The 27,114-nt window shown below is 36.9% G+C and overlaps 1 protein-coding gene and 1 pseudogene across 1 annotated transcript; one reads left to right on the forward strand and one right to left on the reverse strand.

Moving 5' to 3' along the window:
- The first annotated feature begins 1,240 nt into the window (after positions 1-1,240).
- On the forward strand, positions 1,241-10,386 carry LOC120133718 (annotated as a pseudogene).
- An 846-nt stretch (positions 10,387-11,232) lies between these two features.
- LOC120133716 (ethylene-responsive transcription factor ERN1-like) lies at positions 11,233-12,398 on the reverse strand. The gene has a single exon (XM_039150240.1). The coding sequence runs from the start codon at positions 12,340-12,342 to the stop codon at positions 11,503-11,505; it is 840 nt and encodes a 279-aa protein (XP_039006171.1). The 5' UTR covers positions 12,343-12,398; the 3' UTR covers positions 11,233-11,502.
- Positions 12,399-27,114: the final 14,716 nt, after the last annotated feature.

Consider the following 27,114-nt stretch of genomic DNA (forward strand, 5'->3'; position numbering starts at 1 on the left):
AAATCAAACATATCATAGCTAATCATAATATGAACATGCATACAAATAACATCATACAATATAAAAACATAAAATTATTAAATGCAACATACGAGTCAGAGGCACACCTATACCAAATAATCTATATCGACTAAGCCTTACACTTCCCACATACAGTAGTACTAGATCCTACGTAATAAGAACCTAATAATAATATATTACTGTAAAAGAACTAAAGTAATACATAATTAAACGAAATTAACTAGTAATTCAATTAATAATACTCAAGCGTATCTCGAATCGAACGTGCAAAGTCGAGCTAAGCTGAACAGATGTGATTCAGACCCATTGGAAAGTAGTGTGGAGGAAAGCGATCATCTTCAGAATATAATATTGAAGAGTAAGATCATAGTTTCCATAATTTACATAACATAATTATACTGTAACATTAAAAAAGTGCAAAAATAGGGCTTTCGAGTCAGAATTTGACAAAATGGACTGCAAAAGTTGACTTACGACATTAAAAAACATCAATATAAATGTCTTCAAAAAAGTCAACGGGTCAAAGCCAATGGTATGTAGTCAAAGCCAACGGTTAACGAGTTGGGTCAACGAGTCAGTCAATGGTTCAAGACCGATTTAGTTTAGGGTCAGTTCAGATCTGATGCTTTTACAAAACCCACAAGCTTCCTCTTGCATATCTCGTAAATGACGTCGACCTAGGTGATGATGTAAGGTTCAACAGAATCTGGGCGACGAGGGAAGTGCACTGATACTGACGATGCACTCCATGATGGTCTGTACGTCGATGAATCAAATAAAACAAAAAAAATCAAAGAGAGAGAATATGGGAGAGAGATGGTTTAACTTTCAAACAAAAATGAAAGAAAAGAAGAAACTGAAATGGGGGTTTGAATGACCAAAATATGGGCTAATTGCATAAAGAGTCCCCACACTTCTAAAAGTTTACCAAAAAATTAAAATTTCTTAATAATTTCACTTAACCCAAATTTGGGGTGTGACAACCGTCAAGAGGGGTGAATTAGTTTTAAGATAACTTAAAAAAATCTTAAACAAAAATTAAAACTTTTGGCTTAATCGATTTAGAGTGGTTCAATTTTCTCAACCAAAGTCTACATCCACTATCTTAATTTTCTAACATTAAGGATTTCTCAATTTACTAATTTGAACGACAAGGTTTAACCTTTACAATACTATCATTTCAAGGCATAGATATAAACCACTCTAGTTTTTCCTAGGCTAAACTAGAATCATTCTCTTTTTACAAGGTTGATTTGTGTAAGCAAGAAGATCTCTCTAGGTATATGTTTAAAATATATAGACTCGCAAATAATGAATACAAAGATATTCAATAAGGCTCAATATACTATGTACAAAAGAAAATAAATAAATTAAGAACAAAAAATATTTTATCTTGATCTTTAAGTTTGGATAGATACAGTAACCTTCTTCAAGTGTTTTTAGATTATTTTTATAGTATGTAATAAGTTTCTAACAGTTTATGACTGTTGGGGTCTTGGGGACGAGTTATAGTCATTAGAAACCATTGTTTCATACAATTTAAGATACATGCATAGGAGATTTTGAACTTTGGGAAGTTTCGAAAACTCTTAAAATGTAATATAATTTTTTTACTGTTAAAACCCAAAGTTTTAGAACTTTTGGAAAAGTGATGAAACTACTTAATTCACTCTAATTAGAAAATTTGAAACTTCCTGAGTTGAGTTTCGAAACTTTCCTTAAAAGTTTCACAACTTTGAGACTGAATTTTTGTTTAAAACGATAAGTTTTGATATTTTAAAACAAAATCATTTTTAATAAATTTTAAAAATATTTTTATTTTTTTTATTATGTCAAAATATTAAAATTCAACAAACTTCAAATCGATTTCATCTTGTTATATTAGTTATATTTATGAAATCAAAACTTGAAATACAAAATAAGAATCATAAAAACTCAAACAAGGAAACTTTATACTATTATTTTTAAACTAGAAGGACTAACATTATAAGTCATTGACTCTAATGTAACGTTGATGCTACTGAAAATATGTTCAAGGAATACTGAGGCAGTCAATTTTTTTATTAAGAGTGTTTATTTTTTATATTTTATAAATATTAATTTTTAATACTTATATAATTAAACTTTAAACAATTTTATTTAATAATTTAATATCTTTTATATTTAAAAATATCATTTCTTTAATGCAAGATTTACTCCAATGAAAATTATATTCAAATAATAATAGTAAATTCAATTTAATGAGAGACTGAAAGATTTTCTCGATATAAGTTTCCAAACTTTTAATACTTTATAAATATTTTTAAATTTTGTTTTTTAATAATTTAGAATTTATCAATTTTAATTTATGATTTTTTATTTTTTTAACTTATACTCCCCTTTTCGAATTTTTTAATAGCTTTTATTTTTAATATTTTTTATATATTTAAAATTTTTATATTTTTAATAATTTTTTAAATTATTAATTTTTTCACTTAAACATTAAATAATTTGTTTAACTTTCAATTAAAATCAGTTATACCTTTTGTATTTGACCAAAAATATAATTAAATTCTAGCATCATTTACACGTGGACTTTCATGACAAAAAATAAATTATTATATCAGTACCATAATAGTTAATGTCGGTAAAAAAGAAATTGATGAAATTAAAAAATATATATTACAATTTAAATTTTAGGATAAAAATTAACCCTTGAAACTTTAGTTTAAATTCTAAAAAGATATAATTTTATATTTAAACTAAAAGATAATAAGTTTCACTACCTCAATTATTATTATTATGCATTATTATTATCTCCATAAAAATATTTTGATTAATTATTTGAAAGTTCATTATTGCAAGAAGCTGTAGAATCATCTCTGTCCTTCGTTGTTTATAAAGACCAAACACAAAGCACTTAAAGGTGTATAAGCCAAATCAAATAGTACAAAGGATTTTCTATACATAAAGATATTTTATTTATTTATTTTAACGTGAGTGATTACAAAATAATATTATTTTAAAAAATTTAATTATTTAATAATAAATATTTAAACATTTTTATTTATGTCATATTTAAATTCAAAATCTGTAGAAAGATTAAGATATTTTATTAATAACGATGAAAAAGAAAAGGAAAATGAATTCCAAACAGTTGGAGCACGAGAGAAGAGACAAGGGAGGCGAGCTGGTTCAACCCCACTCTACAGTTGGCTACAAATGGAGGACCACAACTAACTCTTAAACAATTTCATGTCTTTTTTTTTTTTTAAGTCAATTAATTTGGGCACCAATTTAGACACCAAATGATGCTTTGTCAAAGTCAAAAAATTAGACACCTAATTTTTATTGAAATTGGGTAATGAGATAATTAATTTTAGTCATTGTAATTTAGGGTATTTATAAGATTAGTCCTTAAGTTTCAACTATAAATACCCTAGTTCATTTAGCTTCAAAATCATCCCAAAGCATTCTAGCTTTCTTCCAATACTAGAGAGAATTTAGAGAGTTTTTTGAGAGTTGTTTTCTCCTTTTTATCAAGAGAGAATTATCATTGTTTTCTCCTTGGTAGATTGAGAGAGGTTGTAATTCATATTTTCTCATAGTGAAATTCTTCTATCGTTGTCCGTGGTTTTTACCTTATATTATTTATGGTTTTTCCACGTAAATTTTGTGTCTCTTTTTATCTTCATTTTTATTTTCTCAAATTATCAGTTGCGATTTTGCTCTATCCGATAGTCGTCTTCCGCAACAATTGGTATCAGAGCCAGATTTGAGTGTGTAATATATGCTTATTGTTTTTGTGGTTGCCACCAAAAGGTGGATCCTCTAACATAAGAAAATAAAAAAGTATTACCCATTCTTTGAGGTTCTAGAGAACTATTCACGATAGTGAAATAGTGGGAGCTATCCGAAATAGAAGTTATGGCAACGAAATTTGATATTGAAAAGTTCAATGAGAGAAATTTCTCATTGTGAAAATTAAATATGAAGGCTATCCTGAGGAAAGACGGGTGTCTAGTGGCTATCAGTGAAAGGCCGGTGGATTTCGCTGATGACAACAAATGGAACGAGATGGACGGGAATGTTATGGCAAACTTTCATCTAGCATTAGCAGATGAAGTATTGTCAAGCATCGAAGAGAAGAAGATAGCTAAGGAGATATGTGACCATCTCACCAAATTGTACGAGGCCACATCGCTGCACAATAAAATTTTCCTTAAAAGAAAATTGTACACTCTCCGTATGCCAGAATCTACTTCAGTGACGGAGCACTTAAATACACTGAATACTTTATTTTCTCAGCTTACATCCTTAAGTTGTAAAATAGGAGAACAAGAACGTGCTGAACTTCTACTTCAAAGTCTACCGGATTCGTATGATCAACTCATCATCAACTTGACAAACAATAATGTCACTAGTTTAGTCTTTGATGATGTTGCAGCTGCTGTTCTACAAGAAGAAAATCGGCGCAAGAACAAGGAAGACAGACAAGTAAATCTGCAACAAGCAGAAGCGTTGACAACAATGACAACGATGAGAGGGAGATCAACAGAACGTGGCCAAAGCAGCAGTCACAAACATGGTAGATCGAAGTCGATGAGCAAAAAGAATTTAAAGTGCTACCACTGTGGAAAGAAGGGTCATTTGAAGAATGATTGTTGGAGTCTAAATAAAAACTCCAATCCACAAGGCAATACCGCAAACACTTCAGATGATGGAGATGCTCTATGCTGTGAAGCGTCAACCACCGTGGAAGGAAGAAAACGATTTATAGATATATGACTCATTGATTCGGGAGCAACATATCACATGACCTTAAGAAGAGAATGGTTCCATCATTATGAACCTGTCTCAGGAGGATCTGTTTATAGTTGCAATGATCATGCCTTAGAGATCGTTGGCATGGGAACCATCAAATTGAAGATGTATGACGGAACAATTAAAGTTGTTCGAGATGTGCGGCACGTGAAAGGCCTGAAGAAAAATTTATTATCCTACGGATTGTTGGATAATAATGCAAGTAAAATTGAAACAAAGAAAGGAATCATGAAGGTGTTCCGTGGAGCGCTTGTGGTGCTGAAAGGCGAAAAATAGCAGCAAACTTGTACATGCTGAAGGGAGAGACTTTGCTAGAAGCAGAAGCCTCTGTTGCCTCATGTAGTTCAGATTCTGCAATGTTATGGCATCAGAAACTTGGACACATGTCAGAACAAGGAATGAAAGTCCTTGTGGAGCAAAAACTACTTCCAGGCTTAACAAAGGTAACACTTCCTTTGTGTGAGCATTGCGTAACAAGTAAGCAGCACCGGTTGAAATTCAACACGTCAAATTCTAGAGCCAAAAGTGTTCTAGAATTGGTTCACTCTGATGTATGGCAAGCACCAGTTACATCCCTAGGCGGAGCAAAATACTTTGTCTCATTTATTGATGACTACTCCAGGAGATGTTGGGTGCACCCTATTAAGAAGAAGTCAGACGTGTTTTCAACTTTCAAAAACTTCAAAGCGCGGGTGGAACTTAATTCTAGAAATTAAGATCAAAATAAGATCAAGTGTTTTCAGAACAGATAATGGAGGAGAATACAAGCGAAGAATTTGATGACTTTTGCAGGAAAAAAATGCATCAAAAGACAGTTCATAGTGGCGAACACTCCAACAAATGGAGTGGCAGAGCGGATGAACAGAACCTTGTTAGAAAGAACAAGAGCAATGTTGAGGGATGCAGGCCTAGAAAAATCATTCTGGGCAGAAGCAGTCAATACTGCCTGTTATTTGGTGAATCGAGCTCCATGAACTGCAATAGAGCTGAAGACACCAATGGAGATGTGGACTGGAAAACCAGCTGATTATTCAAACCTCCATATATTTATAAGTATAGTGTACGTGATGAACAACTCCCAAGAAATTTCAAAGTTGGATCCAAAATCCAAGAAATGCAAATTCTTGGGGTATGCTGATGGAGTAAAGGGGTATCGCTTGTGGGATCCCACTGCCCGCAAAGTGATCATTAGTAGAGATGTTATCTTGTAGAAGATAAACTACAAAGAAAAGAAGACGATGTTTAGCGCTGAAAAGTCAGAGACTACTCATCATGTGGAAAAAGAGTTTGAAGAAGAGATTCTTCTGAAGCAGAACCAGCACATGATGAACAAGAACCAGAGAGTTCTGAAGCTCCAACAACTCGTCAATCAGATCGTGTGAGAAGACGTCCCAATTGGCACTCAGATTATGTTATAGAAGGTAATATTGCATACTTCCTTTTAACAGAGGACGGTGAGCCATCAATACCAGGAGGCAATAAACATCAGATGCTTCACTGTGGATGATGGCGATGCAAGAAGAAATCGAAGCCCTTCATAAAAATAATACATGGGACCTTGTGTCACTACCACAAGGAAGGAAGTCAATTGGTAACAAATGGGTCTTCAAAATCAAGCGAAATGGTGACGATCAAGTTGAGAGGTATCGTGCAAGACTGGTGGTCAAAGGATATGATAAAAAATAAGGTATTGATTTCAATGAAATATTTTCTCCTGTGGTTTGACTAACAACAGTTCGAGTAGTTTTGGCAATGTGTGCTACATTGAACTTACATCTAGAGCAGCTAGATGTTAAAACAGCTTTTCTTCATGGAAATCTTGAAGAAGAGATTTACATGCTCCAGCCTGAAGGTTTTGAAGAAAAAGAAAATAAGAACTTGGTTTGCAGGTTGAACAAATCTCTGTACGGTCTAAAGCAGACGCCGAGGTGTTGGTATAAGAGATTTGATTCCTTCATTATGTGCCTTGGATACAACAGACTTAATGCAGACCCTTGTGCTTATTTTAAGAGGTCTGGTGATAACGATTTTGTTATATTGTTGTTGTATGTGGATGACATATTGGTTGCAGGACCCAACAAAGATTATATTGAAGAATTGAAGGCACAACTGGCTAGGGAATTTGAAATGAAGGACTTGGGATCAGGAAACAAGATTATAGGGATGCAAATTCACCGAGACAGAAGTGATAGGAAGATTTGGCTTTCACAAAATAATTACTTGAAGAAGAACTTGTCACGATTCAACATGCAAGATTGTAAGCCAATTTCTACCCATCTTCCTATTAACTTCAAATTATCCTCCAGTATGAGTCCTAGCAGTGAAGAAGAGAGGATTGAGATGTCTCGAGTACCGTATGCATCAGTAGTGGGAAGTTTAATGTTCGCTATGATATGCACAAGACCAGACATTGCACAAGCAGTGAGAGTGGTTAGTCGGTACATGGCGAATCCAGGCAAAGAGCATTGGAATATTGTAAAGAGGATCCTCAGATGTATCAAAGGGACCTCAAATGTTGCATTATGTTACGGATGATCAAACTTACTAATCAATGGTTATGTAGATTCTGACTATACAGGGGATTTGGATAAAAGCAAATCTACTACAGGATATGTTCAAATTGCTAGTGGAGCTGTAAGCTGGGTTTCAAAATTGCAGTCAGTTGTGGCTACGTCTACAACAGAGGCAGAATATGTAGCAGCTACACAAGCCAGTAAAGAAGCAATTTGGTTGAAGATGCTATTGGAGGAGCTTGGGCACAATCAAGAGTATGTCTCTCTGTTTTGTGACAGTCAAAGCGCTTTGCATCTAGCAAGGAATCCAACATTTCATTTAAGGACTAAGCACATACGAGTTCAGTACCATTTCATTCGTGAAAAGGTGGAAGAAGGAACGGTAGATATGCAGAAGATCCATACCAAAGACAACATAACAGATTTCATGACGAAGGCAATCAATGTTGATAAATTTACCTGGTGTCGATCCTCTTGTGGCCTGTCAGAAACGTAAGCAACATGAAGGTACAAGGTAGAAAGAATGGTGTGAAGATATGATTATTTCAATCAAATCTTCAAGTGGGAGATTGTTAAAAGTCAAATAATTTAGGCACCAAATTAGGCACCAAATGGTACTTTGTCAAAGTCAAAAAATTAAGCACCTAATTTTTGTTGAAATTGGGTAATAGGATAATTAATTTTAGTCATTGTAATTTAGGGTATTTATAAGATTAGTCCTTAAGTTTCAACTATAAATACCCTAGCTCGTTTAGCTTCAAAATCATCCCAAAGCATTCTAGCTTTCTTCCAATACTAGAGAGAATTTAGAGAGTTTCTTGAGAGTTGTTTTCTCCTTTTTATCAAGAGAGAATTATCATTGTTTTCTTCTTGGTAGATCGAGAGAGGTTGTAATTCCTATTTTCTTATAGTAAAATTCTTCTACCGTTGCCCATGGTTTTTATCCTATATTATTTAGGGGTTTTCCACGTAAATTTTGTGTCTCTTTTTATCTTCATTTTTATTTTCTCAAATTATCAGTTACGATTTTGCTCTATCAGATAGCTGTACATTTTTTTCTAATTAAATATACTTCTTCTCCCTTCTTTAATGCCCACATTCCATCCTTTTTCTTTCTGTAAACCTCTTTCATTCTCTTCCATTGTTCTTCCTTCATCAGACAGAAAAAGGTTGAAGAAACAGAAAGGTTGTTTTGAAAAAAAAGATGAGAGAAGTGATTAGCATTCATATAGGACAAGCTGGGATTCAGGTTGGGAATTCCTGTTGGGAGCTTTACTGCCTTGAACATGGAATTCAACCTGATGGCATGATGCCTAGGTGAGCTCATGTATATACGTATGTTTTACATCTTTCATCATCATCATATTTGGTATGAATTTAAGTAAAGCTATACAATTTAACATATTTCCCAATGTATCTATGGTGTTTGATTGCAGTAACACCACAGTAGGTGTTTGCCATGATGCTTTCAATACCTTCTTTAGCGAGATCGGGTCTGGGAAGCATGTGCCGAGAGCTATATTCGTCGATCTAGAGCCCACTGTCATCGATGAAGTTCGAGCTGGGACTTATAGACAACTCTTTCATCCAGAGCAACTTATTTCTGGCAAGGACGATCCTGCTAACAACTTTGCTAGAGGACATTATACAGGCACATCCATCTGTTGTGCTATTCCTAAATGACAGTTTTATTAGATCGAGTCATTCCGTTAAATATTTTCATCATCAATGATGTATGATGCAGTTGGTAGGGAGATTGTGGACCTCTGCCTGGACAGAATAAGAAAATTGGCTGATAACTGTACTGGTCTGCAAGGGTTTTTGGTGTTCAATGCTGTTGGTGGTGGAACTGGTTCTGGTTTAGGTTCATTGCTTTTGGAGCGCTTATCGGTCGATTACGGAAAGAAGTTGAAACTCGGCTTCACCATCTACCCTTCTCCTCAGGTAATTCCCCGAAGACTTTAAGGAATTGTACGAGACAATCTAGTGCCCTGCTTTTTCTCTATGCTTGAACCATTATGCTGAACCGTGCAGGTTTCAACTGCGGTCGTTGAGCCTTACAATAGCGTGCTCTTAACTCATTCTCTCCTTGAACACATAGATGTTGCAGTGCTTCTTGACAACGAAGCTATATATGACATCTGTAGGAGATCCTTAGACATAGAAAGACCGACTTATACAAACTTGAACCGCTTGATATCGCAAATCATATCTTCTTTAACAACTTCATTGAGGTTTGATGGTGCCATAAACGTGGACGTTACTGAGTTTCAGACTAACCTTGTGCCGTATCCTCGTATTCATTTCATGCTCTCATCATATGCACCTGTGATCTCTGCTGCAAAGGCTTACCATGAGCAGCTATCGGTTCCTGAGATTACCGAGTGCTGTTTTCGAACCCTCAAGCATGACGGCTAAATGTGATCCAAGGCATGGCAAGTACATGGCGTGTTGTTTAATGTACCGAGGAGACGTCATACCGAAGGATGTCAATGCTGCTGTTGCCACCATCAAAACTAAGGGGACGGTTCAGTTTGTAGACTGGTTAGTAGACATCTCTTGCAGTTCAATTTGAAGGGGAAAGCATGAATTTTACCTTGTAAATGATTCTGGTGCATCTCTTTTTCAGGTGTCCTACTGGTTTCAAGTGTGGTATCAACTATCAGCCACCCACAGTGGTACCTGGAGGCGATCTTGCTCGGGTGCAACGTGCGGTGTGTATGATCAGCAACAACACTGCTGTGGCCTAGGTTTTCTCCCGAATCGACCACAAGTTTGATCTCATGTATGCCAAGAGAGCCTTTGTTCACTGGTACGTAGGTGAAGGAATGGCGGAAGGTGAATTCTCCGAAGCCCGCGAAGATCTCGCTGCTCTCGAGAAAGACTACGAGGAAGTCGGAGCAGAAGGTGGTGAAGATGAAGAAGAACCAGAAGATTACTAGATCCATATTTCAGCGAATCAGGCGTCGACTGGTGCACCATGTACCTCAATCTCTATATTTTTACTCTTGTAAACTAGTCCCTGTACTTCATTTACTGAATGTCTTTCAATTTCTTCACTGGCTATGCACCTGGAGATGTAACCTTTCAATGTCGAATAAAAAGTTTCTACCTTGTGACGCGACTTAGTGTTCAATGATTAGGTCGAGTTAGTTTATGATACAGGTTTATTTTCCTTAAAGAACTCATTTCCAACACATTCTCAGACATTCATACAGGGTATGGTCCAAAAATATGAAGAAAAAGAATTCGTAAAATTAAACATACTCGCATGTATCCTCGACCCGGACTCGAATAACAACGAAATAAACTTCAAGTGTCTACATATAACATGCAGGTGAACATCCACAAAATATTTTGAATACAGTAACCAAAATTGTGTTAGGTAGGTAAGTAGGTCCCATTGGAACTCATCAATGATTTCTTTAAAGAGAATAGATAACACTATAACTACAACCTTATCTTCATCTATCTTAATAGTTGATGACTCTCCCTTGCTAGTCTGGGTCTCTTTGGTACATCCTTATCATATACATGAACTGTTTGACTATAATTCAAGTTGCAACTATTAAAAATAGAGCTCAAAACAAGGTTATCATTAATCACCCTAACTATAAGAAAATTCTCGATTATCCTGGCTGTTATCTCATCGGGTGTGAGCTAACTCCAAAATCCCTTCCTCCGATCAGATTGCAGGCTGTTACATGCCTCAATGAAGCTTGAATCGGGGCCAATATAGCCCGTCAGCCATACGACCGTAAAGTCATTCCCCGACCTTGTACAAACTGATCACCTCGCTATGGGGGCACTGAATTTTGATACCAAATCTAGTTGAATGTGAAGTGGGGCGTAGCATGATTGTATGATAGACATTGGTTTATCAGCATGGTTGAAATATCTTAACCTCGTTTGGCATAAAAAATTAATGATATAAAGTCATAATTAAATCAGCATGATTGCTTAGACATTTTTGTATTCAGAGATGGATGAGACCTTCCAAAGGAATAGTTGACATTTTACAAAATGGAGATCATCTCTAATCTCTGCCTGTTATTCTTGTCCCTGTGATCTACAACAACATGCAACTAAATCTAAATCATCTACTCTCTTGATTTTACAAGGATAAATGGAAGCAAAGACGGAAATGAAGATCATGTTCAAGAATTTAAGAAAACAAAGAGCATAACGGTGGAAGATCCCACAAGGCTTCAGCAGGATCATGGAGAGTTTCGAGACACTCTTGCAGTCCATTCATAGCATAAAGTGAAGCCGAGATTTGTCTTTCAACTTTCATCCTCTCGAATTCTGTCAACTCGGAGCCTGTTTCCTCAGACAAAACAACATTCTTGGGCAAATTCATGTTTTCTTCTGTATAAAGAAACCTATCAAACCCTGATTCAGAGGTATAAGAAAAATCTGGTTCAGAAGATGCAGACTCCAATTCCCTTGTGCAGTTACTCATGTCAGGCTTGTATGCATCGTCAAAGAGTTGAGTATCTTGAACAATTTCGATAGGAGAAGAATTCTCATTACTGAAGCCTCCACCGCAATTCGAAGAACTACCACTACTACTACTACTACTAGTAGTAGTAATAATACTACTGCTGGGGCTAAAACTTGGGGTGGTACTTGTTGTGGGGGCTGAGGCTAAAACACTTGGTTCCTTAGCTCCCTTTTTTCTGTTAAGAAGATTTCGGATCCGAAATGCAAGAGGAGAGTCAGACGACACCTGAGTAACGAAGTTGGTGCGAGTATTGGAACCGCGGAGAAGGCAAGCAGCTTCATCGTAAGCTCTAGCGGCTTCTTCAGCCGTGTTGAAGGTGCCAAGCCACATTCTGATGTTCTTTGTTGTGTCTTTGATCTCAGCTACCCATTTACCAGAAGGTCTTTGCCTTACACCAACAAACTTGTTAACTTTATTGTTGCTTTTATTTCTCCCCTTGAGTTTGCTAATAGGAATATTTGGTCTCAGAAGCCGCTGCTGTTCTTGGAACTGGATTTCCATTGGCAATAAGCAGAGATTGAGATAACAGAAAGGGTCAAGGTTTGATTTTACAAGGCATCAACTTGGTTTATTGTCAATGGACAAAGGGGATTTATATTCTATGAGCAATCTAGATAACTATCCCAGTGTTTGTCTGAATTCAGCTACTTATGCTTCATTTTGACTTCCACTGCAATGTCCTATCTGCCCCTTTCACAACTTGTGATTTTTTAGAGCAATAAGAAATTGAAAAAGCTTGTCAGAGTTGGCAAAAAAATATTTTCCCTAATGGGTTCAATCAAATTTTGCTCATATAATGAGTAGATTTAATATCTAAATATTATTTTTAAATAATTATATAGTAAAAATTATTTTATTTTTTAAAAATTCATACAATAATTTCAAATTTTGAAGTTTTTAAATGGTCAAGCAAGTAAATCAAAATTAACAAATCCGGTGAGATGGTCCACTTGTTTTTAACCACACAAACCATTTCCAAAATTCTCATTTCGAAACAAAACCGGAATAATATAATCTTTTTTCCCCAATGTTCATTACAAGACAAAATCAACCTTTCTAAGGACAATAATGTAATTGTCAACAAAAGAATAATTTAGGTCTGACAAAACCTCAAACTTAGGGCAAAGGGGTGTTGCTTAGTCATTGTCCTGTCCCCTTGATCTCCCAAGAGTCTGAAGTCAATTTAAGACATAATTAAAAAAAAATAAAAATCAAGAGAGCCCCAAAGCTTTCCACTTGGAGGGGTTACAAATAATCCTCTAGAATCCAAAAGGTAAACCCATTGCTTTACCTGACTCAGAATTTGCGCCAACTCATTAAAATACTCAACATCACCTCATGCCACCCATACTATTATCCCATCAATATCATGCAATGCAGGCTCCCTTTGTTTTTCTCTTCTTACATCACTAAAAACTAATTAAAAAAAAGAAAAACATATGAAAAAGATGTTTATTGAAACCATGTTTCATATTTCATGTAAAATAATCATACACACCAAAACTGTGGCAAGAATATGCCCTTATCAGAGCCTCACACTTCCTAATTTGGGCACATTCTATTATGCACATTCCATACCAAAATTTTGCTGTATTCTTCAACCTACAATAATCAACATATCATCCCATTAACTGAGCCAAATAAATTATAGAACATGCTAACCGGTAGATGAAAACATTACTCGCCAATGGAACCCTCTTTTACCTTCTATCATATGAAATTTATAATAATGGTGGAACAAAAATAAACCTCCCTACCCAGAAATTGTAGAAGGCTAAGAGCTGAAACAGCAATGACACTAGGAGAGGAAAGATGAGAAGGAAATGAGAAAGAATGAAATGAATAGGAGAAGATGAAAGAAGATAAAAAAAACTTCTCATCTTTTTAAAAATGGCAAAATCACACTTTTGGCCCCTCCTCACTATCTACTATGATAAAATCCTTTTTTTTTATGACTAATCAGGCCTAATTTAAATCAAATTAAGCATCCACTCAGCTCAACGACTTCAATTATGAACTCCACATGGTCCACATACCTCTTGGGTAAACCCAAAACTATTAGTTTGGAATTTGATGTGTTACCCACTTCATGGTGCTAGGCTCTAATTTACCATTATTTACATGAACATAAGCACGACAACTAAATATCTTTAAATCATAGTAGTCTGCATGCTTGTAATACCATACCTTTTGCGGATTCCTTTTGTCAGTGACCATGGATAGAGACATGTTAATCAAAAGATGCACTAGCGAAGCCATTTCAACCCAAAATGATTTCGGTAGACCAGAATTGGAGAGCATACAATGAACCCTCTTCATTATCATTTTATTCATCCGCTTAGTAACACAATTTTGTTGTGGCGTATGGTGAACTGTCAAGTGTCTCACAATCCTTTCTTAACTGCATAACTTATTAAATTCATCAGAACAGAAATCTAAGCAATTATTAGAGCGAAGGCATTTAACTTGTCTTCCGGTCTATTTCTCAATCATTATTTTCCAATTCTTGAATGTGGCCATCACATACTCTTCTGCTTCATGAAGAACATCTAAACCTTTCTAGAATAGTTATCAATGATTGTCAGTATGTAGTTTGCGCTTCCATGATATGATACTCTATACAAACCCCACATATAAGAATGAATGTAATCTTGCGTACCCTTTGTATTATGGATTATTTTGGTAAAGAGGACTCTCTTTTGTTTGTCAACCATGTGGTGTTAGTAGAATACTAGCTAAAATTTCTTAACCATCAAGAAGACTCATCTACTCAACTCTATTATTCCAAGTTTGCTCATATGCTTGAGCCACATATGTCGAAGTCTGGTTACACACTACAATAAATTTATTAATTTGTGACAATTTTCTATATGACATTGTGAATAATGTCACAAAATGTACTATAAACATGACAATTGTCTGTCTTCGTCATATTTAGTGATTAATGATATATCATTTATGACAATTTAAAAAAGGTCATTGATTTTCATCGCTATATGTTTGGAGTCAAATTTTGCGTCCAAAAAAATTTTGGTGGAAAACTTTTCAATGACGTTTAGATAAAATGATGACATTGTAAAATCGTCTCCAATGAAATAGAAGTTTTAGTGACGATTTATTATTATAACGATTCGATTTTAATTAGTGACATTACAAATTTTTCACCAAAGAATTTTATTCATGACAATTTGATTTGTCATATTTTATAAGAAATTAAAGGGAGATGTTTTTTTTCTTATCACAAAATATAAGTTTAACATGATTAATGCAATTTTTTTTATTCATTATTATATGTCTTGTTTTTATATGACGATTTGAAAAGACATAATATGATTGTCAATTAATTTTTAGTGCCAATAATTAACATAAAAAAATTTCAAAATTTTTTAGTGACATGTTATATTTGTCACTAACTCAAAAATTTATTAGTGGAAAAATTTAAAATATTTTTAGATTTTAAACTCGTAATTTCAATCACTCCTATTATTTTTTTTAAAATTGTGTTCTCCATAAATATGTTATATATGTATATAGATTTAAGCATTTTTTATTTATATATAACTTAAGAATTCAAAAATCTCAAACCATATGAAATAAAATTAATCCAACATTTAAATTTTCTGGCACCCAAGTACGCCTTTACACTAATAAATTAAATTTAATAAGCCATTCAAATGTAAAAGTATATTAAATAAAGCTTTTTGATCAATTTTGACCTTTAAATCTTAATATTAAGTTATTTTCCATGTGACAATTTCAAAGTGAATCATATGCCACTCTTTGGTGATGTCATGTGGTGTTTGTAGATTTTTTAAAATTTAATTTAAAAAATCTTTAAAATTTTTTAAAATAAAAAATTATGAAAAGATTTTAAATAATATTTTAAAAGTATAAAAATAAATTATTATTTTATCTAAAAATATCAATATTTATTTAAAAAATAATACATTAAATTTTATTAAAATTATAATAAATATTAAAAATTTAAAGAAATATGAAAAACTTTTGAAAAATATTTTATAGCTATCTAAAATATGGAATTATTTTTGAAAATTTTGAAATTTATTAAAAAAAATAAAAAATATTATGAAAATTGTAAAAAAATGATTTATTTTTAAAATATAAAATATCACATAATTATTTTAAAAATTATAAAATATTGAAAAATTATTATAAAATGTTAAATAACTATTTAATTTTATAAGATATACATAAGGACTATTATGAATGTGGGCTAACATTTAGGTATATGTTTGTTTTGAATGTGGGTTGGAAATCGGACTCCACCAGGGGTCGGCTCTTAGGCCTTACATCTTCGCCTTGATTATGGACGACATATATTGTGCGACATCAGACGATGTTCCATGGTATATGCTTTTCGCTGACGACATTGTCCTAGTTGCTGAAACAAGAACTGAGCTAAATAGTAGACTGGCTACCTGGAAGACTGTTTTGGAAGAAAAAGGTCTAAGGATCAATATTGAAAAGACAAAGTATTTATGTTCAAACTTCAGTGGGAACCAAAATGATGAAGATGAAGAGGTATGCATAGAAGGACACGTTCTCCCCTCAAAGGATTGTTTCAAGTACCTAGGGTCTATGATACATAAAGATGGGGGTGTGGATGATGACGTTACACGTCGTATAAAGGCGGGTTGGCTAAAGTGGAGGGCTGCTACCGGAGTTTTGTGCGACAAGAAGGTGCCTCTAAAACTTAAGGGAAAATTTTATAGAATGACAATAAGACCAGCGCTGCTGTATGGATCAGAATGTTGGGCAATCAAGAAGGATCACGTAACGAAGATGAAGGCCGTAGAAATGAGAATGCTTCGATGGCCATGTGGTAGGACTCTGTGGGACATGACACCAAACTCTGCTATTAGGATGCCCTTGGGGGTGGTGCCTGTATCCAAAATATTGAGGGAGGGAATACTACGATGGTTTGGGCATGTCCTTAGGCGACAACCTTCGGATGCGGTCAAGAGGGTAGAGTGGATTACAGTCGACGGTGTCAGAAGGAGAGGACGACCAAGGCGAAAGTGGGAATACTGCTTGAGATCTGATTTGAAGGATTTAGCCCTTACCGAGGACATGACCTCTGATAGGAAAGTATGGAGACTTAAGACCAGGGTAGCCGAGTAGTGCGGGTCACATCCATAGGGTGTATCATCTCTGTCTTCTTTTAATGCCTTTGTAGTAATTTCCATGACTTCTACTTTTTATACGTTTCTGTTGTCGAAACGATTTTTAAACGGGAGTGGGGGCGAGACTTTGAAAACCGCGTCATTTTTAATTATTCTCTTTTCAATTGAATTTTTAATTAAAAACGATGCAATTTTAGAAAACCTCTCGTTTCGAAAAATTGGAAATTCCGTTACGGTAAAAATATAAGCTTCGAGGAGTCGCCACCAATCTTTGATTAGGGTGTGATTGGGCACCCAAAAACATTTTGTCATTTTAAATAAAAATTAATTTTAATTAAAACGACAAGTAGAGGTCCGCGTTATCAAAATCTGAGTTCGGGAGTCGATTACGTGTGGGGAAGGGTTAGCACCCCCACAACGCCCTAAATCGGTACCTAGTCGATTAATTAATTTCTTTGCAACGAATTTCACAAGTTCAGATTTGATTTGATTAATGATCCCTTTAAACGACAAACATGCAATTTGCACCATTCAAAGCAACAAAATAGATTTAATTTAAAATTACCAAGTCATTAGAAAGATAAAGAATATTCGATTATTTAAAAATATCGAGACCAGATCTTTAGTTCAGTTCTAACGACCTTTTCTCGAAAAGTTTAAATAGTCGAATATTTCCTTTTCTTTCGCTCCCAAATTTTACAATGATATATCCAAATTTAATTAGGCGTTACTGACGGGATACCATTTTAATTTAAAATCGTCAAAACAACTTTCCTGTAAGTTAAGGAAAGCCATTCTGATAATTTTAGATTAAAAGGGCATTACCCTTAATTCCGATTATGCAATAATGTCAAATTATGCATATGAGGATATCATGCAAATCATACAAAGTGATGTTAATGCAAAGATTAATTGAACATGCGATTAAAGTAAACGAGGCTAACATGCTTTAAAAAGAAATACACCTAAGTGCGTATGGACAACATGCTCGAAATAAATATACACATGCAACATATTTAAAATAAATCTAATTAGCCTAACAAACATGCATAAAATTAGAAGGACTAAAACATAAAAAATAAATAACAAGTTCTTTCATAACATTTCATTTTGGGTACTGCAACATAATACAACCAAATACTGCAAATGACCAAATTGAAAGTTTCTCAAATTACACATCCAATGCCTAAACATCATTAAAATGGCCCTAACATGGTTCTGGACTTAGATGTAACACGCTGAAAATTAAGATACAAAATCAAAAGATAACAAAGTTCGGTATAGGGACCAAAATGAGACAGATCAAACCTAATGGACCTTACGCGCGGTTACCCCAAACATCCCAAAACACGGATTCCCCTCAGCTATCAAGACGCTGCCGTTTTGGACTATTTTAAACGACGCCGTTCTGGTCATTGAATACATATGATACTTAGGATAATATTTTTTACCTAAATCATTATCCTCTCAACCCTTGCCAGACACGCCGCTTCTCTCTGGTTTTCTCTCCCCCTCTCATTCTTAACCCTCGACGAAACCCAGAGCCTCCATGGCTCCGCCGTTCTACGCTCCGATGAGGAGCTCGTAAGCCCCAACGACAACCCCAGCGAACTCTTCCTAAAATAAACACGACCCTAAACCCGTGACTCAAACCAAACCTCGAATCCCACTCTGTTTCACTCTCCAGTCAAAGCCAACGACACCCGAGAGAACTCTTCCTAAAAAACAGCCCTAAACCGACTCAAGCCAACCTGAAAACCCCTCAAGTCCCTCCAGGCAAAGACCACGAAGCAATGGAAGACGAAGGGGTTTACCTTCGATTCGATGAGGTATTGGTTCCTAAAAGATGAAGAACGTATCTGGGCAGGAGGTAAGGATTTCTGACTTTTGGGTTTTCTAGCGGCTGATGGCTTTTCGTTTGAATCTTCTCTCGATGATCACCGGTTTTGCGATTATGTTTTTCTGGTTTTGTGTTTTTTTTTCTTTTCGATGATAGCTAATGAGTTGATCGATTTTTTGCTTGGATCATGATTGATAACTTTAGGGTTCTCCTTCTCTGATCATCCTCCTCGGTCCCTCTCTATATCTGTTTTTTGTTGTTGGTTTTCTCTCCTCGATTTCTCCGTGCCTCTCGTTCTGCTTCTGTTTCGTGTGTTTGCAGGGCACTGGCGAGAGCAGATCACGGGCGGCAGCTGTGGGGAGGCGAGCTATTGTCCGGTTGGGCGTGCGTGATCTGGCAGCAGGGTTGGCTTCCCGTGAGACTGCAGCTGGCTCGGGGATTGCTGGGAGTTGGGAACCGTTGGATCTTGAATCCAGATCCAACGGCCTTCAATGATACGGCGCTGGAGGCTGTGACATGGAACCCTAACGGGTTTAGGTTTTCCAGAGTTGGGCCCATAACAACCGGGCTGTTGTGTTTTTCATTGTTTGGTTCGGCCTGTAACAAAAATGGCAATATTTAGTGCATATTTTATATATTTAATTATTTAATTATTTAACTATTTAATTACTTATCCGTATATATATATATATAACTACATAATACCAAACTTATGCTAATAACCGAAATTGCAATAAAAACAATAATAAAACCCGATTAAACACGAATAACACCCCGGACAAATTGAGCGTCTACACAGCTGCCCCTCTTTGTTCATTGTCGTGGAACGAGAATAGAGCAAAGATCAATGGATGGTCAAATTTGTCCAGTCGTGAAAAATTCAAAAGATTAATCCGCTTCACTACAACTTCAGGATAAGCGAGACTTGAAAAATTCTTCAAAATCGGGTTCGCTCCCTATCGTTTCAGGGAACATAGAACTTGAAGAATCTTCTGGGGACGGGTTCGCTCCCTATTGTTTCAGGGAGTATAGAACTCGAATAATCTTCTGCTAACGGGTCCGCTCCTATTGTTTCAGGGAGTATAGAACTCAAGAATCTTCTGCTAACTGGTTCGCTCCCTCTTTCTTCAGGGAGTATAGAACTCGAATATCTTCTTCAAACGGGTTCGCTCCCTCTTTCTTCAGGGAGAATAGAACTCGAATATCTTCTTCAAACGGGTTTGCTCCCTCTTTCTCTAGGGAGAATAGAACTCGAATATCTTCAACAATCGTCTGCTCCCTATTTCTTCAGAGAGTATGAGACTCGAACAATCTTCAACAATCGCGTCTGCCCCCTATTTCTCCAGAGAGTATAAGACTCGAACGATCTTCAACGATTGTGTCTGCCCCCTATATCTTCAGAGAGTATAAGACCCACAATCTTCATCAATTGCGTCTGCTCCCTATTTCTTCAGAGAGTATGAGACTCGAACAATCTTCAATAATTGTTGGGAAATCTGCAAACATTTAAATAATCATGCAATGTCATGATCCTATTCATGCCTACGATGTATGCAATTATGAAATTTAATGCACTTTCTTCTTCGACAGAATACTATCCCCTTTGATTTCAATGGAACTCGGTTTCGCTTTGGGCATAGAGCATTTCACCCGTTCACCCCAGTTGATACTCTCAATACTATAACTTTTGGCTTGACAAGACTTTGACTTCTTTCTTTCTTGAGGCCTGCCAATACCCCTGACCAATCTTCTTGATAAATGACAACATCCTTGGGTCATCCATTAATGGCTAAGATTGTCTATGAATCCCAAAGTTTTAGCTTTTCGCAACCCTACAAGCTTATGGGTAAAACCATTACTAGCTTCAGAATACCTGCATTTCCAAAACCTTTTGCATAATAATACAAAATGATCTCATGTACCACAAGTTAAGCTATACGTTTTAACTTTTCAAAATTAGATGCTTGTAAAAGGGAAATTAAGAAGGAAAATATCTCTTTATTTATATAAATGCGAAGAATTTTTAGACAACTACATGACAAACTTTTAATCGGAAAAGAACCAAAGGATAGGTGTCTTCAAATATCAATAACACAAATGCTTTTGAACTGGCCGTCAGAATGACTCGAGTGTAGCTTCTGTGAAAAGGATCTCCAAAATTGTGATGACACCTAAGAGTGCGAAGCTCTTTCTGAACCCCAAAATCTCCCATTAATCTTTGGTCTCAATCCCAACTGCCATTGTCGTTACCCATGTCAGGAGCTCTTCCTACTTCCAAAACAATTCAGATTATCCACCATGCACGAACTCTGAATTTAAAACTCAAGTCGCCCTTTGCGGGTTGTCGACTCGAGACCTCCTTTGGTTTCAAGACGCCCTTTTCGAGTTTTCATCTTGAACCCTTCTTTTTTTCCATTTTTTCATTTTTTATTTTTTTATTTTTTTATTTTTCATTTTCACTCATTTTTTTCTTCTTTTTTCTTCAAGCAAAATACTTCTTAACTGCGTCAGAATTCACTGGATGAGGTAATTCAGACCCATCCATCTCAGTTAAGACCAGAGCTCCCCCAGAGAAAGCTTTCTTGACAACATAGGGTCTTTCCCACTTGGGCATCCATTTCCCTCGGAAATCTTTTTGAATGGGCAATATCCTCCTGAGCACCAAACCTCATTCGTGGATTTCTCGAGGGCGAACTTTCTTATCATGTGCTCGTATCATCCGCTTCTGGTATATCTGACCGTGACAGATAGCCTTCAATCTCTTTTCTTCAATCAGATTCAATTGGTCATATCTGGCCTGTACCCATTCTGCCTCATTTAGCTTCACCTCTGATAAAACCCGGAGCGAGGGAATTTCCACTTCAATAGGGAGGACAGCTTCCATCCCATAAACTAGAGAAAACGGAGTTGCCCCAGTAGACGTCCGTACAGAAGTCCGATAGGCAAACAGAGCAAATGGCAACTTCTCATGCCAATCTTTATAAGTTTCAGTTATCTTCTCTATAAGCCTCTTAATGTTCTTATTAGCCGCCTCCACTGCCCCATTCATCTTTGGGCGATAAACCGTGGAATTGTGATGCTTTATTTTGAATTGCTCACATACAGATTTCATCATCTTGTTGTTTAAGTTCAACGCATTGTCAGAGATAATTCTCTCTGGTAAGCCATATCTGCAGATGATTTCTTTCTTCAAGAACCTACATATCGTTGACTGGGTAACACTTGCATAGGAAGCTGCTTCTACCCACTTGGTGAAGTAATCTATTGCTACCAGAATGAAGCGATGACCATTTGACGCTTTTGGAAAAATTTGCCCAATAACATCCATGCCCCACATAGAAAATGGCCACGGAGCTGTCATCACATGCAACGGATGAGGAGGGGTGTGTATTCTATCCTCATAAATCTGACACTTGTGACACTTTCGGGCATAATTGATGCAATCAGTTTCCATAGTTGACCAATAATACCCAAATCTCATAATCTGTCTGGCCATTACGTGCCCATTAGCATGGGTGCCACATATTCCTTCATGTACTTCTTCAAGAATCATTTTCGCTTCTTTAGTGTCCACACACCTTAATAAGACCTGATCCATGCTTTTCTTATATAAGATCTCACCATTAAGCACATACCCTGCTGCCATTCTTCTAATGGTCCTTTTGTCATTCTCAGTTGCCTGTTCGGGGTAACTTTGATATCTTATATACTGGAGGATATCATAGTACCAAGGTCCTTCATCATCTTCTTCTTCAATGTTAAAGCAGTGGGCTGGATACTCATAAGCCTTCATCTCAATAGGCATCATATTTGAATGCTCGTTCATCTTAAAGGCCGCCGCCAAAGTAGCCAAGGCGTCCGCCATTTGATTTTCTTCTCTGGGGAGGTAATTGAAAGTCACTTCTTCAAATTCTTCAATAAGTCCCAGAACTAATTTACGATATTCCACAAGTTTGGGATCTTTGGTTTCCCATTCACCTCTGAGTTGGTAAATTACCAAAGCTGAATCCCCATATACCTTCAGCATTTTTGCTTTGAGTTCAATAGCTGCTCTAAGACCCATAACACAAGCCTCATATTCAGCCATATTGTTTGTACAATCGAAATTGAGCCGACTGGTAAAAGGATAATGCTCTTCACTTGGTGATACCAAGATTGCCCAATCCCATGCCCCAAGGCGTTTGAAGCACCATCAAAGTTCATCTTCCAGTATTTACCGGCAGGAGAAATTGTTTCTTCCTCCGAGATAGCCATTAAATCCTCATCCGGGAAATCAAAATTCAACTGTTCATATTCTTCTGAAGCCCTACTCGCAATGAATTCTGCTATGGCGCTCCCTTTAACTGCCTTCTGGCTTACATACTGGATATCAAATTCGGACAACAGGATTTGCCAACGGGCTAACCTTCCAGACAATGCAGGTACCCCCATTAGATACTTTAAAGGGTCCAGCTTAGATATGAGCCAGGTAGTATGATACAACATATACTGTCTAAGTCTTCTGGTAGTCCACACACTAAAGCGCAACACAATTTTTCAATTGGTGAGTATCTGGCCTCACACTCAGTGAACTTCTTACTGAGATAGTAGATAGCCCTCTCCCTCTTCTCAGTTTGATCATGTTGCTCCAACACACATCCCATTGAATTGTCATAAACGGACAAGTAAAGAATTAAAGGCTTTCCTGGGATAGGTGGCGCTAGGATCGGAGTATTCGAAAGATATCGCTTTACTGCCTCAAAAGCCTCTCGGCAATCTTCACTCCATTCTCCTGAATCATTCTTACGAAGAAGGCGGAATATGGGATCACATTTTTCGGTCAGCTGCGAGATAAACCGAGCGATGTAATTTAATCTCCCCAAAAATCCTCGAACCTCTTTCTGTGATCTTGGGGCTGGCAAATCTTGAATGGCTTTTACTTTATCGGGATCTATTTCGATTCCCTTTCGGCTCACTACGAATCCCAACAGTTTTCCCGATGTCACCCCAAAAGTACACTTATTTGGGTTAAGTTTTAGTTGGCACTTCTTTAATCTTTGAAAGAGCTTCCTCAAATTCTCGACATGTTCCTCCTCCGTCTTGGCTTTGACAATCATATCATCGACATAGACTTCAATTTCTTTATGCATCATGTCATGAAACAACGTCACCATGGCCCTCTGATAGGTTGCCCCTGCATTCTTTAATCCAAATGGCATGACTTTATAGCAAAACGTCCCCCACATAGTGATAAACGTTGTTTTCTCCATATCTTCAGGGTACATTTTAATTTGATTATAGCCAGAGAAACCATCCATAAATGAGAATAAGGAATTTCCAGCAGTATTGTCCACTAACGTATCTATATGTGGCAAAGGAAAATTATCCTTTGGACTAGCTCTATTCAGATCTCTATAGTCGACACACATTCGTACTTTCCCATCCTTCTTTGGTACTGGGACAATATTTGCTACCCACTCAGGATATTTGGCCACTGTGAGAAACCCAGCATCAAATTGTTTCTTCTTCTTCTTCTTTAATCTTGAGCAGCATCTCGGGTCTCATTCTTCTCAGTTTCTGTTGTACGGGCTTGCAATCAGGCTTTATTGGTAATTTATGGACAACCAATTCTGTATCCAGCCCTGGCATGTCCTCGTATGACCAAGCAAATACATCCTTGAACTCTTGAAGTAATTCTATCAAGCTTTGCCTCCCTTCAGTAGACAGGGTGGTACCAATCTTTATTTCCTTTCTATCCTCATCTGTACCCAGGTTCAAGATCTCTGTAAGCTCTTCGTGAGGCAGGATCTGCTCATCTTCCTGTTCCACCATCTTTAGTAATTCTGAGGGTGGTTCACATCCCTCATCATCATCACAACCTTCGATTTCCCCTTGACATGGGCATCTCGAAACCAATCTCCGGGTCAGAGTCATTAGCATTCGTATTATTGATATCTGAGTTCCTGAAAGGATAACGAAAAAGAAGATATATACATATATACATATATACATATGGGAGAATCTTTTCCCATATAAACAAATAGAAAGAAATAATATATGTGTATATTCAAACAAAATGCATGAGGAAATGTTTGCCATTTGGGAATTAACAAAACACATCTTTTATTGAAAGCAAGTAAAGACACACAACTTAACCCTTTACATCAAATCACCTACTGTCCAGGGTATGAACAATAGGGAAGAGTTCTAGTGTATTACTCTGCAAAAGATTTGTAAACTACAGGCAATTCCTCCGCAGTCCAGTTGTTCAACACAAAGCCCAGTGGCGCAGGGTAGATGCCCATAGCTCTCATTTCTTTGAACTCCTCATCGGTTATGACATTAATGCCCAAGTCCTCCAAGGCATTCTCAACTATCCCTTTACTTCTTTCCAAAGTCCCTTGAAACATATATCCTCCTGATACGAAAATGCTGCTCAATGGCGGGAATGTCATGGGCTCCCAGCGTGGGTCCTCACCAGTCAATCTTGCCTTTCTCAATTCCTGAATCTTCTTGATGCTTCTCATTTTTTCTTTTAAAGTTGGCTGATACCCTAAACCGAACCTGTCTCTTTTAGTTACAGGGTAGATTGGGCCCACCAGTCCTTGCAACCGACGTCCAAACCCTTTGCCAATTTTTGCTCCTCTTCCAAGAGTCAGCTTAAGCCCCATTTTGGTGCAGTTTGACAATCTAGGCTTCGGGATCTTCTTTCCTTCTGCACAAACATGGCATTGACGTATTCCAACGATCTGAAAGAACATTCAACAGCTTGCTCTTCCACTTCAACGTATGGAGCAGTAGTAGAAACCGAAGCAATAATGTCTTCCTCAGCATGAATGCATATAAGCCTCCCATCCATTGCAAATTTTATCCTTTGGTGCAACGTTGACGGAACCGCACCGGCCTGATGAATCCAGGGCCTTCCCAATAAACAATTGTATGTAGGCATGATGTCCATCACAAGAAACTCCACTTCGTATATCGCCGGGCCAATAGTCAAAGGGATATCAATCTTGCCTAGAACTTCTCTCTTCGTTCCATCAAAAGCTCGAACCACACTTTGACAGCTTCTCATCAGGGTGCTGTCCACTGGCAATTTTTTCAGGGTCACCAAGGGCATCACATTTAACGCCGAACCGTTATCTATCAGTACTCTGGATAGAACATGCCCTTTGCACCTAACTGTGATGTGTAGGGCCTTATGATTGCCAATCCCAGAAGGGATCTCGTCCTCAGAAAAAGATAAAAAATTATCGGCCTGGATGTTGGCAACTAGTCGGTCCAACTTTTCTGTGGGTATCTCCTTCGGGACAAATGTTTGGTTTAAAACTTTTAACAGGGCGTTGCGATGAGCCTATGAACTCAGAAGAAGTGATAGGACAGAAATACGGGCAGGCAGCTTGTGCAATTGCTCAACAATACTGTATTCACTATGTTTCAGAAATTTTAAAAAATCCATCGCTTCATTCTCCGTTACTGGCTCATTGACGATGGGTTCATCTTCTCTTATCTGCACATCGATACTTTTTCCTTTCTCGACAGCAATCTTTTTCAGGTTCTTTGTGATAACATCTACCACTCCTGGTCATGTGTCCCACTTCATCTACCTCTTCCTGTTGCTTTGTCACCTCTCCTATTTGACAAGTATATCTCCAGGGTACCTGTTTATTGTCTTTGTACAGGAACGGAGAGGGAGGTGTAATAATCACCTTTGGAGCTACCTTCTCAGCCACTCGATTCTTGGGAGTAATGACGAGGGGACAACTAGCACTATAGACCTCTTTGGATGATCCCTCAGAGGCGTAAACTTCCGCTTCTTCTTTCTCAGCCCCTTCTTTGAAGAACTCGATTTCCTTACTATCCATCATCTCTTGTACCAGCCCTAAGAAATCAGAACACTGTTGTATACTGTGTTTTGTGCAGTTATAGTAGTGGCACATCTCTTCGTTATTGAAATGGTCACGTGGCAGATTAGTCTTTAATAGTCCTACCTTGACCATTTGGCACCACACCCAAGACATGGGTGACATCACCTCCCTAACATTTTTTACAGTCGTTTTTCCTTTCTTCAGCGACTGCATTAATCCCCCGGCTCCTGCATGGTTGGCAATGGATTCTGGGCTATGTTTGGCTGTTCACTGTCACCAAAGTTGATGACGTTTCTTCTTCTCAGAGCTTGGACGACCTTTTGAAAGCGGGACAATTTTCAATAGAATGTCCGGAAACCCCTGCATGGTATTCGCACTTAGCACTAACATCATACCACTTGGGATACGGGGGTTGTATAGGGTCCACATGATAAGGTGAGAC

The sequence above is a fragment of the Hibiscus syriacus genome, unplaced genomic scaffold, assembly GCF_006381635.1.
Source record: "Hibiscus syriacus cultivar Baekdansim isolate YM2019G1 unplaced genomic scaffold, ASM638163v2 tig00110584_pilon, whole genome shotgun sequence".
Taxonomy (NCBI): domain Eukaryota; kingdom Viridiplantae; phylum Streptophyta; class Magnoliopsida; order Malvales; family Malvaceae; genus Hibiscus; species Hibiscus syriacus.

Coding starts and splice junctions, on each gene's coding strand:
- LOC120133716 (XM_039150240.1), bottom strand. CDS start 12,342: ATGGAAATCCAGTTCCAAGAACAGCAGCGGCTTCTGAGACCAAATATT.